Source organism: Micromys minutus (assembly GCF_963924665.1).
Source record: "Micromys minutus genome assembly, chromosome: 11".
NCBI lineage: Eukaryota > Metazoa > Chordata > Mammalia > Rodentia > Muridae > Micromys > Micromys minutus.
This window is the reverse complement of record NC_137980.1, coordinates 23,926,331-23,940,004: the sequence shown is the minus strand read 5'-3', so window position 1 is coordinate 23,940,004 and position 13,674 is coordinate 23,926,331. Positions and strand designations below refer to the sequence as shown.

The 13,674-nt window shown below is 40.0% G+C and overlaps 2 protein-coding genes across 3 annotated transcripts in view; both read right to left on the bottom strand.

The window, feature by feature from the left end:
• Window positions 1-13,674, bottom strand: part of EVI5 (ecotropic viral integration site 5) — a 136,782-nt gene that overhangs the window by 111,940 nt on the left and 11,168 nt on the right. The window lies entirely within an intron of this gene.
• Window positions 9,657-10,043, bottom strand: LOC308427308 (large ribosomal subunit protein eL34-like; the record flags this gene model as incomplete). The annotated part of the gene is made up of 1 exon (XM_080925424.1): window positions 9,657-10,043. One exon carries the CDS (start codon window positions 10,041-10,043, stop codon window positions 9,690-9,692), a length of 354 nt encoding a protein of 117 aa, XP_080781550.1. The 3' UTR covers window positions 9,657-9,689.

The window sequence follows — 13,674 nt, the reverse complement described above, 5'->3', positions numbered from 1 at the left end:
ACCCTAGTGTAAAAATTCTATGTGGGAAAATAATAGTATGGATAACTAGTCTAAGACATAGTAAGCCATTCCACAAAGCAGTGGAGCATCTAAGACAAAAGATTCAGCTGCAAGTACTGATAATGGGGCAAGGATTTTACCCCAGGCTACCTCTTGCTTTTCAGAATCCCTCCCTGCTAGAATGTCTTTACTTTTCAACTATTATTACAGAAGATGCCAAATGGCCCTGGTTACTGAGAAAGCCCCTAAGAGAAACAAAAAAAAAAAAGAAAGAAAGAAAGAAAAAAAGAAAGAAAGAAAGAAAGAAAGAAAGAAAAGAAAAGAAAAGAAAAGAAATATGAGATCCAAGGAAAGAATCATAGGGCAGAGTATTTATTTAGAAGAACTAGGTCCAGAGCTGGAGAGACAGCAGTGGCTAATCTTCCATAGGTCCCAATTTCCAGCAACCACACAGTGGCTCACTACAATATGTAATAGGATCCAATGCCTTCTTCTGGTGTATGTTAAAAGACAGTGTGCTCACATACAATAAATAAATAAATAAATAAATAAATAAATAAATAAATACTTAAGTCTAGACATTTGAGGACTTCCAGCAGTTTCTCAATGTGAGTGTCACACTTTCAATGGGTCAAAATGAACCGGATCAAGGAGGCCAACATGGAGTTGTTAACACTGTCAGTGAGGCTGCCTTTGAGGGGCAGGTTAGACAAGCTGCATGCTCTGCACTCAAAGAGGCATTGTCAAGATCTGGCTCCCACAGGCAGGATCTAATGACAGCTGCTCCATGTTTGCCACCAGGTAAAAGTGCTTACCATGTGACCTGAGTTCATCCCCAAGATTCCAACCTCAGACACAAAACTGTCTCAGAATAAAATTCTAAAATTGCTTTTAGTTTTGACTTTTTTCACATCTTTGCATACAATTCTATGGTGTCTCATATTCAACTATATAATGTGTCTTATCTTCCGCATGCTTTAGGCCTACACTGGCCTGCCTTTAATTCCCTGCACTAGAAACTCTGACTTCACCCTTCATCTCTGACACACATCTTCAGCATTTCATGGTAGCCTCTTAAACCTTTCACTGCTTTTTTTTCCACAAGTTTTACTTTCTCTTGAATTTTCTTTATCCCCTATTATTTTAGGATAATGCTTAATGTCCAGAAATTTTTATATTTCCCAACTATTTCTCTAACTTTACAACACAAGTTATACCATGAAAGAGCTATTGCTTTCTAACTTAACAAGACTCTGGTCTTTGGCACAAGTAAAAGAGCGTCTCGTACCGCGGAGTGTGGTCTGTCCCGGTAAGCTTAGAGAAATGTGTTTTCAATTGCCCTCTGCCAATGTGCTCAGCAGCAGGCACATGCAAGGTAATAGTCTCCAGTTCTGACCGATGTCATTTTGAAAAAAAAGACTGTACCGTGTTATATAGGACTGTCTTTATTCCTGGAAACTTCCTCAAGTCTGTTTTATCCAAAATTAATATAGCTACTTCAAATTTCTTTTATCAGCAAAGCCCTAAAGGCAAATAAAGAAGTAAACAAGGTCCAGGCATGGTAGCACACACCTGTAATTCCAGCACTCTGAAAGTTCAGGCAGAAAGATTCCAAATTCAAGGCCAGCCTAGGGCTAGATGAGATCTCATGCCTCAAATAAATAAATAAAGGAAACAAAAAATTCACATAAATATATGCAGAGGGGGCAGGTATGAAAACAGCTGGTAGTTTCTGGTTCTATTTTGGTATGGGGGGAAGGGATACTTTCCATTCTTAGAAATACGAGTTTGTATATAAAGGGACACGTTCCCTTCTGAACAGAAGAGTTTTCCAATAACTACTTTACTGAAATAAAGTCATATCAAAGCAGTAAGGTTTTAAATATTTTTATTTATTTTGCATATATAGATGCTTTGCCTACGTGTATGTCTGTATGTCATGTGCATGTCTGGTTCCCAAAGGAGGCCAGAAGAGAGAACATCTGTTTCCTGGAACTGGAGTTAAGATTGTTATTAGCTGCATGTGGGTTCTGGAACTAAACCTGGGTCATCTGAAAGAACAGCCAGTGCTCTAAAGGTCTGAGCCATCTCTCCATACAAATGAGTTCTTTAAATAAAGACACGGAGAAGATAAAGGCATGTTGTACTTTCACAACCTGTCTCATCAGGAGTCCCTCTGACATCTTTTCCTGAAAGAACTTATTCTGGGAAAGGCTGTTATTTCTAAGCAGCACTTGCCCTGAGAGCTATGTGCACCCATCTCACTTTTCTCTCCATCTCTAAGATACTTCTGGCTATATTCAATATTTTGAATTCATAGTAAAGATACAAATGAGAGCTTTTTCTTTGCTACTTGGCACTGTCCCCTAATTTAGACCTCATAGTGCTGTATGCACTGTTACATTAGCTATTGTTCCTTGAGAAATAAAAAATCATTTTCATTAAGAAAAATATCATTACTGTCATCTAAACAAGGGCTACTTAGGTGAGATGGCTCAACAAGCCAAAGCACTCGCTGTGTAACCTGAGCACCGGAGCTTGATCACCAAAAGGCCAGATGTGGTGGCTTGAATCTGTAATCCCAACATTCCTAAAGCAAGATTCACAAACAGTAGAGCACCTGAGTCTCTAGGCTGGCCACCCTAGAGTATACAGAATGGCAGAAACAAGAAAGACCCTGATTCAACAAGGCGGGAGCAGAGAAATAACTCCTGCACATGACATTCAGACTTCCACACATGTATCATTCATTCTCACACCAGCACTCACTCATGTCATATACACACATACTATTAAAATGTAAATAATGTAATCAGAAAGGATATTTAATGAGGCTGGGTGGATACAGTTCAACAATTTAGTGCTGCCTAGTGTGTCTGAGGTTCTGGGTTCAACTCCAACACTTTTAGGGGGAACAATGCATAGCAAGCTACAGAGAAACTATTTGTGCTTTCCATAAATCCTCTTAATATAAAAACAAAATTACCTAAACAGGAGGTACTCAGTATCTTCTTGATAAGATTATAATTATTAAATAGCACACTATAGTGAATGAACATCTAACATCCTGCAAATGTATTGTATTCATTCACCAAAAACATGTTAACATATAAACTTGGGTCATGGCTGATATGCAGCCAACCTCTCCTGCTGTCTGAAGAGTATAAGGAGGTGTGGTGGCACCTGTAACCCCAGCACTCAGGAGGCTAAAATATGTAGATTCCAAGTTCAAAGCTTGAGCTACATACATAGCAAAATGCCTTTGAAAACAAAATCAAAATAAAAAAAAACATAAATGCACAAAATAAGCATGTATCATTACCACATATAATAGAGGGAGCTATCGTTTGTAAACTATTTGTGTTTTCTACAGGCAGCCTGTATTAGTTTCCTAGGACTGCCATAACAAAGTACCACAACCAGATAGCTTAAAACATAGAGAATCTTGTCTTGCAGTTGTAGAGGGTCGATGTCCAAATGGGGATAGGATGAAGTTCAGGAGCACAGTTTGTGCTCAGCATACGTGAGGCCTCGTTCCATCCCCAGCATTGGGAGTGAGAGGGTACAGACATTTAGTGATTTAAATTAGTCCACACAGAGACTAAGGAAAAGCCAAGTGAAGATACTCTGGCTGACAGCCCAGCTGAGGCGCCAGCATTAACTCCCAACCATGCACGTCAACACACTTCAAATCATCCCAGGCAGAAAGAACATACTGCAGGCCAGCCAGTCTCTTCAGTATCTAACTCCCTGACTCACAGGAGATGCTCACACACCTCAATGATTATAGGAAGTCACTAAATGATGGTGATTTGTTATACAACTCTAGTAACTGGAACAGCATCATGCTGTTATTAAATTAAAATATTAAAATATTAACAATGCTTAAAGCAAAACTAGAAAATTAAATCTTTCAGCTATCAGTAAAGACTAATATGGAACTTGTTTTTAAGGAGACAGCAGATTCAGATATATAAAGGGGGAAAGTCTTTTTTACTTGCCTGAAGATATGACAGGTACAAGAACCACATACTAAAAACAAAAACAAAAAAAAAAAAAAAAAAAAAAAGGAATTAGAATCTCACACCCAAAAAACTCTATTAAGGTCTGAAGGCCTGAAATAGCTTTTAATTGAGATAGTGTGGTGCTCTGAATAAGAATGGTTCCCACAGACTCTTATGTTCAGATGGTTGGCCCATGGGAGTGGCACTATTAGGAGGCATAGACTTGTCCGAGAAGCTGTGGCCTTGCTGGGGGAACTGTGTCACGGGAGGCGGGATTTGAGGTCTCTTCTTCTCCATCCACTGTGGAATCTAGTCTCCTCCTGGCTGATTTCAGATCAAGCTGTAGAGCTCTAAGCTCCTTCTCCAGCACCATGCTGTCATGCTTCCTGCCACGATAATGGACTGAAAATCTAAAATTATAAAGCGATAAAACCCAAACTAAGACAGACAGAAAAAACTTAGGCTGGAAAGATATTTCAGCACTTAAAAGCACTGGCTGCTCTTCCGGAGGACTTGGGTTCAATCCCTAGCAAACACATGAAAGCTCACAACTGTCTGTAACTCTAGTTCCAGGGAACTGACACCTTCTTCTGGCCTCCTTGGGCACTAGGACACATATGTGCACAGACACAAATGCAGGCAAAACACCTACACACCTAAAGAAATCTTTTTTAAAAAATTTAAAGCATAAAAAAAACTAATTTCTAACTCAAGAGCCAGAATGCAAATAAACCTTCAATACAAAGATCAACTACATGATTATGCCACTATTACTAAAATGATATTTGATTATCATGCTAAAACAATGCCAAGAAGCTTTTGCTTATGTAGGATACTTTCTTGAAATTACAAATCTTGTCTTTTATTTAAAAAATTAAGTTTTTAGATAAAAATAAAATTCCGTTGTAATTACTTTTATTTTCAGTATGACCAATTACTGAAACAGGCTAAAATACTCAGTAAAGAAAGGGATAAGATCTTAGGTCAGTGGCAAACAATTCCTAATTAAATAAAATGTAGAAAATTAGTTGACAGCCATTAAAAGAATGAAGCACAAATGGATTCTAGAGCATGGATTAAGCCTGAAACAGTGTACTAAATGGAAGAAGTGGATCCCAGACTGCACAGTAGGACTCCATGAATGAAATGTCCATTACAGAATGTGTGCAGCCAGAAGAGACTGGTGAGGGAGAGCTGACAAGAGCAGAGGAGCAGAGCAGCAAACACTGACGTGACAGAATTGTTTTAAAACTGACTGTATGTCATTGACATATGACAATAGTTGCATTATGAATAAACATACTAAAAGTCACTGAGTCATATTTTAGGTAAGCAGTTCTCAACTTATAGGTCATGACCCCCTTGAAGGTTGACCGACCTTTTTACAGGTGTCCACTAAGAACATTAGGATATACAGATATTTATAATTCATAACAGCAGCAAAATGACAGTTATGAAGTAGCAATGAAAATAATTTTATAGTTAGGAGTCACCATAATGTGAGGTGTTAAAGGGTTGCAGAATCAGGAAGGTTGAAAACCCACTGCTTTAAGGATTAGGGAGGTATACACTATTTTCATTTGAGACTTAATACAAACATTTATACAAGAGGGAACCAATGACAGGATCAAAGTAATGATACGACCAAAGTCCAATCTGGTAAACCAATGAGTTTATTAAAGTTATTCACAAAAGTATAGGTAAAAGGACAAGGGCAGGGGCAGGAACTACTCAACAACAGCTATATCACCAAGAGCAGGAACCCTATAGTTTATTACACTACTTGCAAGAGCTCAACAGGTCAGAGAATCTCTCCTTCAGGCAGGTCTGAGTCTCTTCCAGGCAGCAGGCTAGTCTGTCCTCCTCAGCAGTTCTTACTGTTTATGTAACCTTGGGGGAAAGGGAAAGAAACAGACAGACCATTTGAATCTGGTCAGTTTCAGGGACTTCCTGTGACTTAGGAGTTGCCTGTAGTTCTATGTTTAGGACTAAGGCCTCATAAAATTTTCATCTTTCATATTAATATATCTTTTGGTGTCCTCTTGTTCAGGTCTTCTTTAGGTAGTCATGCTGATGAGACCTCAAGGGTTTCATCATGTCTACTCTGACATTTCTAGAAAATGAAATGTGTCAGCAAATTCCCTAATCCTCTAGTTCTTACAATCTTTCTGCTTTCTTCCACTATGATCCAGGTACAGGAGTTGAGTTGTATCAGTTGGGGCTGGGCACTACAGAGGTCAGCCCTGAAGTCATATGTTACAGATAACTATACAGACTGAGCAGGTTGTATTTATGTAACTAGAAATATATATATATATGCATGTGCACGTGCGTATACAGAGAGAGAGAGAGAGAGAGAGAGAGAGAGAGAGAGAGAGAGAGAGAGAGAGAGAACAAAGAAATAGAGGCCATTAATTCCCAGGCAGGGAGTACATAGGAAGGATCAAAGAGGAAACCAAAGGATGAACATAAATTATATTTTAATTTCAAAAACTAAAAAAAAAAAAAACTAATATAAAAAATAATATACATGAGTAAAACAATCCCCCGAAGGCAAAAACCACCAAACACTGCTCTAAAGATTTTTAAGATATTGCTCTCCTGTATTTTAGACCCTAAAACTGTGTATGTGTGTGTGCACATGTATGTGCACATGTGCGTGTATACTGGAGTCAGAGGTTGCTATTGGGTTTTCCTATCACTCTTCATCTTGTTTGAGGCAGGGTATATGCCTGAACCCAGAGCTCACCTAGTGTTCACTTCCTTCCTACCCACCCTGTCCTACCCCATGCTGGAGTTACAGGTGCATGCCACCATACTCATTCTGGGATGACACTGGGACCTGAACTCTGATCCTTATGCATGAGTTGCAGGCACTTTACCACTAAGCTTGTTTGGGATTTGTTTTGTTTTGTTTTTCAGTATAGTGGCTTGACACACTAACTAGAGTTACCTGAAAAGAGAAAACTTCAACTGAGAAAATGCCTCCATAACATCTGACTGTAAGGCATTTTCTTAATTAATAATTGATGAGGAATGACCCAATCCATTGTGGGTGGTGCCATCCCTAGGCTGATGGCCCTGGGTTCTACAAAAAAGCAGGCTGAGCCAGTAAACAGCAATCCTCTATACATTAGCTCCTGCCTCCAGGTCCCTGCTGTTTCAGTTCACATCATGACCTTCAATAATGAACAGTGATATGAAAGTGTAAATCAAATAAACCCTTTCTTCCCTGACTTACTTGTTTTTGTTTGTTTTGGTCTTAGTCATGGTGCTTCATCTTAACAACCTTAACTAACATGGCTGGTGTCTCACTATGTACACCATTATAGCCTGAAACATGTAATCCTGCCTCTGCTTTCTCCGTGCTAGGATTTCAGGTATGCATTACTCGACCAGGTGCAATGCCAGGTTTTTTTATCTTTGCTCTTAGACTTTATAATTCCATGTATCATAAAATTACTCTTCATGTTATAATTGTCCTGTCCTGTAAAATTTTTTGTTAACTTGCTTTGAAATTTTCAGCTTTTCTTTCCTCCCTTTCCTGTTTCCTAGCATGTAGTCTGATAGGAAGCTATGTAATATAACTTGTTTTTAATTAGCAAAGATTAATTGTACATAGGGGTTTATTGTAACAAACATACATGTATAAATAAATATGTACAGTGATTGTATCTACCCCCTTAGATCTTTTACAATTTTTTAACATTTAATTTTATGTGTTTTGCCCACATGTATGTACATCACGTATGTGCCTTGTGTCCAGAGGTCAGAAAAAGTAGGTATTGGATCCCCTAGAACTGGAGTAACATAACTGTGACCAACCATAGAGGTGCTGAGAACGAGACCCAGGTCTGCAGAAGTAACAAGTGTTCTTAACTGCTGAGCCTTCTCTCCAGCATTCAAGTGCATCCTTCCTCCTCATTTCCCGTTCTATTTTACTCTGTAATCCACCTCAAGAGTACAGCTTCGGGGAGGTGGGTTGTTTTGGTTTTCTGTTTGTTTTAAGACAGTCATTCTATGTAGCCCTGGCTGTCCTGGAACTATATAGACCAGGCTGGCTTCAAATCACAGAGATGTGCCTGTCTCTGCCCCCCCAAATGCTGCATTTAAAGGTCTATGCTACCATGCCTACATCAGTTTGGAGGCAGAGACTGGGAGGGGGGAGGAGGGAGAGAGAGACTCTTATACTGAAGTGCTTGGTTCCCAGATGGTAGGCTAGGATACATGTCTACATCTATTTAATGACCTCCTCTGTTTCTTAACATGATGACCTCCAGGTTCCAACTATTTTCCTGGAGACAACATGACTGCATTCTTCTTTATGGATGAATAAAACCCCATTGCTTATATTTAACACATTTTTGTTACCCAGTTGTCTTAGTCACTGTTCTATTGCTATAAGAGACATGATGACTAAGGCAACTTACAAAAGAAAGCATTTAATCGGGGGCTTGCTTACAGTTCAGAGGGTGAGTCCATCACGGTCATGGTGGTACAGTTAACAGACAGGCAAGCATGGCACTGTAGCAGCAGCTGAGAACTTGCATCAGAGCCAAAGCAAGAAGGGAAGAGAAGGGAAGAAAAGAGGAGGGGGAGAAGGAGGGAGAGAGAGAGGGAATGAGAGGAGAGAGACAGACAGACAGGTATTCAAGTGCTTCATTCCCAGTTGGTAAACTACTGGAACAGATTTGGAAGTATGTGTCCTTATTAGAGTAGGGATGCCCTTGTTGGAGAAGGTGTATAAATGGGGGTGGGCTTTTAGCTTTGAAAGCCTATTCCAGGCCCAGTCTCTTTCTACCTGCAGCTTTAGGACCAAGATGTAAAGCTCTCAGCTCCTTCTCCAGCACCTGCGTGCCTGCACACTACCATGTCCCTGTCTTAATGATAATGGACTAAGCCTCTGAAACTGTAAATAGGCCCCAACTACATATTTTCCAATATAAGAGTTGCCTTGAACATGGTACATAAATCCTAAGAAACCTCCCAAAACAGTTCTACCAGATGGGAATCAAGCATCCAAATACATGATCCTATAGGAGCTGTTTTCACTCAAGCCGCCATATTCCACTCTCTGGCCCCATCAACTTGTAGACATACATAGTGCAAAATGCATTTAATCTAGTTTCAAATGCCCCATAGTTGTTTCACAGTCTCAGCACTGTTTAAAAGTCCAAAGACCAAAAAGTATCTGAAACTCAAAGCAATCTCTTAACTGTAACCCTTCTTGTAAACTCAAAAAGCAAATTACATACTTCCAACATATAGTGGGCAGAATATACATTATTATTTCAGAGGAGATGAAAAGGTGCATAATGAGCAAATACTGGACCAAAGCAAGACTGAAGAACAGCAGGTAAACTCCACCTCCTCTAACTCCCTATCTGACGTCCTTGGGATCTCCCACTCCTAGCTTTGCTGACTGCTACATGCTTTTCTGTTGGGACAGGTGCGCTTCCCCTATGCAGCTCTCCCTGGCAGATATCCCGTGGTTCTGGCATCTCCAATATCTCGGGGGTTCCAACCCAATCAGCTTCACAAAATGCCCTTGCCAGGCCTCTGTGCAAAGATTGCCCTGCCACATGCCTGGCCTTAACTGTGGAGGATGATTCCACACTCCTTTACTCCTGTATTCTTTTTTTTTTTTTCAAGTCTTGATTTTTATTACTTAAAAAAGCTGCATATTTATTTTGCTTTCTGACTCTGTGCTTGTGCCTTCAACACTTTCACAACGATTTTCTGCTCCTCAATAAGGAAAGCCCGCTTGATCCTGTCACGGACACACTTGGCACACATGGAACCACCATAGGCTCTGCTGACGTGCTTCTTTGTCTTAGACAATCTCATAAGGACTTTGGGTCTCACGGCACGAACCCCTCGCAGTCTGCCCGGGCACACGCCACATGCGGATTTAGGTGCTTTCCCAACCTTCTTGGTGTAAAGGTAAACAATCCTGTTGCCAGGGGTTCGAGACAGCCTTGTTTTGTTAGAGGCTGTATTGTAGGAAAGCCTATGATGGTATGTCAGACGCTGGACCATCTTGAGTGCCTCTAAGCACCGTCCCCGGAAGGTACTCCTGTATTCTTAAAAACACTAATTCAGAACTAGGGGCCCATCCTGCCAGGTTCTTCTTCTTGCTTAGACTGTAGTCTGGCCCCTTTTCATGCTAAATTTGCATAAGCTTTCCTTTGTTGCTGGTCTTTAGCAACCTATAAAATAATTTCTTAAACCTTTTTCTACCCTAATCACCTAAAGACACCACTCCCTCATAATTTGTCTCCTTGTCTCTGAGCATTTAAGACTTGGCTCCAACATTAAATCTTCTAGTGCTCTTGTTGTCCTCAAACTGTGTATCTTCTATTACTTTTTGCCCTGCTTGCTCTTTTTCACAGTAGATATGCATAAGATTTCTGATAACCACATGATGTAGTCAATACTAGGTTGTCTTGAAATCTCCTCTGCAAATGGTATTAGTCTAAAATGGTGGTACTAGACATTTCATATATATAGAATTATATATTGCACTCCTTTTATATCCGGCTCTTTATTCAGCATGGTGTTTTTTTTTTTTTTTTTTTTCACATAAAACCATGTGAATATATTTTTTTAGTCAGTACTTGATTTTTTTCAAGGGCCCGACAGTACGCATTGAAAACCCAATAGTTACAATAAGCGTAAAGTACATGCAAAACAAAACGCAACATGGAAACAGTCAAAGTCTTCTTGTTTATAAATATATGTATTTTTTTTTGTTTTCTTTATTTCTTGGACTTCATACAGTCTGTGAGTTGTTTCTGGGGGAGTGCAAGCCTCTGGGGTTAGCATCCCACTATCAGTGACTGCATATTATGTCTGTTCTTTTGTGACTGGGTTATCTCACTCAGGATGATATTCTCTAGATGCAGCCATTTTCTTAAGAATTTGGTTAAGTCATTGTTTCTGGTGGCTGAGTAGTATTCCATTGTGTATATGTACCACAATTTTTGTATCCATTCATCTTCTGAAGGACATCTGGGTTCCTTCCAGCTTCTGGCTATTATAAATAGAGCCGCTATAAACATTGTGGTGCATGTATCTTTGTGTGTATTAAAGTGTCTCTGGGGTATATGCCCAGAAGTGGAACAGCTGGGTCTTCAGGTAGTACTATATCCAATTTTCTGAGGTATCGCCAGACAGATTTCCAGAGTGGTTGTATTAGTTTGCAACCCCACCAACAGTGGAGAAGTGTTCCTCTTTCTCCGCAACCTCGCCAGCATCTGCTGTCATCTGAGTTTTGGATCTTGGCCAATCTGACTGGTGTGAGGTGGAATCTCAGGGTTGTTTTGATTTGCATTTCCCTGATGGCTAAGGATGTCGAGCACTTCCTCAGATGTTTCTCGGCCATTCGGTGTTCCTCAACTGAAAACGTTTTGTTTAGCTCTGTACCCCATTTTTTAATAGGGTTATTTGATTCTCTGGTGTCTAGCTTTTTGAGTTCCTTGTACACCTTGGATATTAGGCCTCAGCATGGTGTTTTGAAGATTCATCTACGGATGAGGCTTCATTCCGTTCTGGGGCAGAACGGAATTCCTTAGAACAGAACTGATGTCCCAAGCTACTCCACAGTAAAGAGTTACAAAATTAAAGAAAGGAATGCTTTAAATTGTTGTACTTTGCTGAGAATTCTTTTCCCAGGGTCAATAAAACATTAATTTGTTTTTATATTTTACATTTTTGTATGTTTTTGTTGTTTTAAATCAAATAATCCAGGACTAGCACTGTTTGCTAGACCTGGCATTTGCTCGGTACATAAGGTTCAAAGTTTCCTTTCCTTTTTTTTTTTATTTATTTTACATTTTGCAATGTTTTTTCATAATATTTAAATTGTCTGATGTTTAAGATACTTTTCTTCAGTGAAGCAAGAGTCCCTGTTCGTGGTCCCTGATCAATTTAGACAGTTGGAACATCAGTGGCACTGTTCACAGCTTTCTGTGCAGCCTGTCACGGCTTGTAGTACAGTCACAGCTTCATCAACCTTTGAGCGGAGAGACTCTGGAGCATGTGAAGTAACTCTGTGTTATCAATCTCCAACAGCATACCAGTGAGTTTGCCACCAACAGAAGGGTGCATGGTTGAATAAGAGGAAACAGCCGTTCACCCAACATTTGCTTTTTGTCCTTTGGGGGTGCAGATGCCAACATAGAAGCAGTTAAAGGTTCCTAACCTTGCACATGAACAGCAGGCCGTTGCAAGGTATCTAGTCAATGTGCATTAAGATGCTGCTGAGGCTGCAGACTCCTGCAGCGTATTTATACTGAAGAAGGGTATGGACAGCAGGAGTGGCTGCAGCAGCAGCAGCTGCAGGATGTGGAGCCACTATGTCGATGTGTTAGCAACACCTAGCTCTTGGTTCTTAGGAACAGTGAAGTACTAAGAACCAAACTGACTTCTTATAGTTCTAGCAGAAGCTGCTAAGCACAATTACAACAGCTCAACAGAATTTAAGTCTCTGAGCTTTAGGTTTCAGTATTATTTACATCCTTAACTGTTCCAATGTACTTGAACAACTGCTCTACAGACTGCGCTCCAGAATAGCCAGGGCTATACAGAGAAACCTGTCTAGAAAAACCAAGAAAAAAAAAAGACAAACAAAAAGACCCTTGATATTCAAGTAACCAACCAGAGAGGCACAGGCGCACACACACACACATACACACACACAACACTGAATTTACATTTGGTATACACATATTACCTACCTTCTTTCAATCTTTTGTTTTCTTGAGACAGGCTCCTGCTCTTCGCCCAGGCTAGCCAGGAATTTCCAAACGCAGCTTAGACTTGTCTTAAACTTGTAGCAATCCCTCTGCCTCAACTTCTCAAATATTGAGATTACAGTCATTGCCTACCATTCCTGGTTTCATGCAATAATTTCAGGTGATTCTAAAGAATACCCATTGATGGGCTGGAAGATGGCTCAGTGGTTAAGAGCACTGCCTGCTCTTCCAGAGGTCAGGAGTTCAAATCCCAGCAACTACATGGTAAGTCACAACCATCTGTAATGGGATCCGATGCCCTCTTCTGGTGTGTCTGAAAACAGCTACAGTGTACTCACATAGAATAAATTTTTTATCATTATTAAAAATAGATAAATAAAGAAAAAATACCCATTGACTTGCAATATGTATCAAGCAAGTAAGGGCAGTTGCTGCCATGTCTGATAACCCAACCTGAACCCCCAGGACCCCAGTAGAAAAGAAACTCCTACCAAAAGTCCTCCAATACATGTGGTAAAAGGTATGCACCCATGCACACACAGATATACAGACATACACACAAATCTAACTTTAAATTTTACAAAGAATTAGTGTCATTAATTAATGGGAACAAATACTTTTTATACATACAAACAGCAATATCTCGCATGTCGGAGCATTATCAATACATGGTATGGAGGGACTACTTATTTTATTGTCGTATTTGCAATATTACAAACTAAGAATATAAGTTTTAAACCAGCCTGTACATATGCACAAAAAAGAATTTTAAAACTGGGGCTGGAGATGGCTCAGCACTTAAGAACACTGACTGCTCTTCCAGAGGTCCTGAGTTCAATTCCCAGCAACCACATGGAGGCTCACAACCATCTGTAATGGGATCAGATGCCCTCTTCTGGCCTGCAGGTGTACAT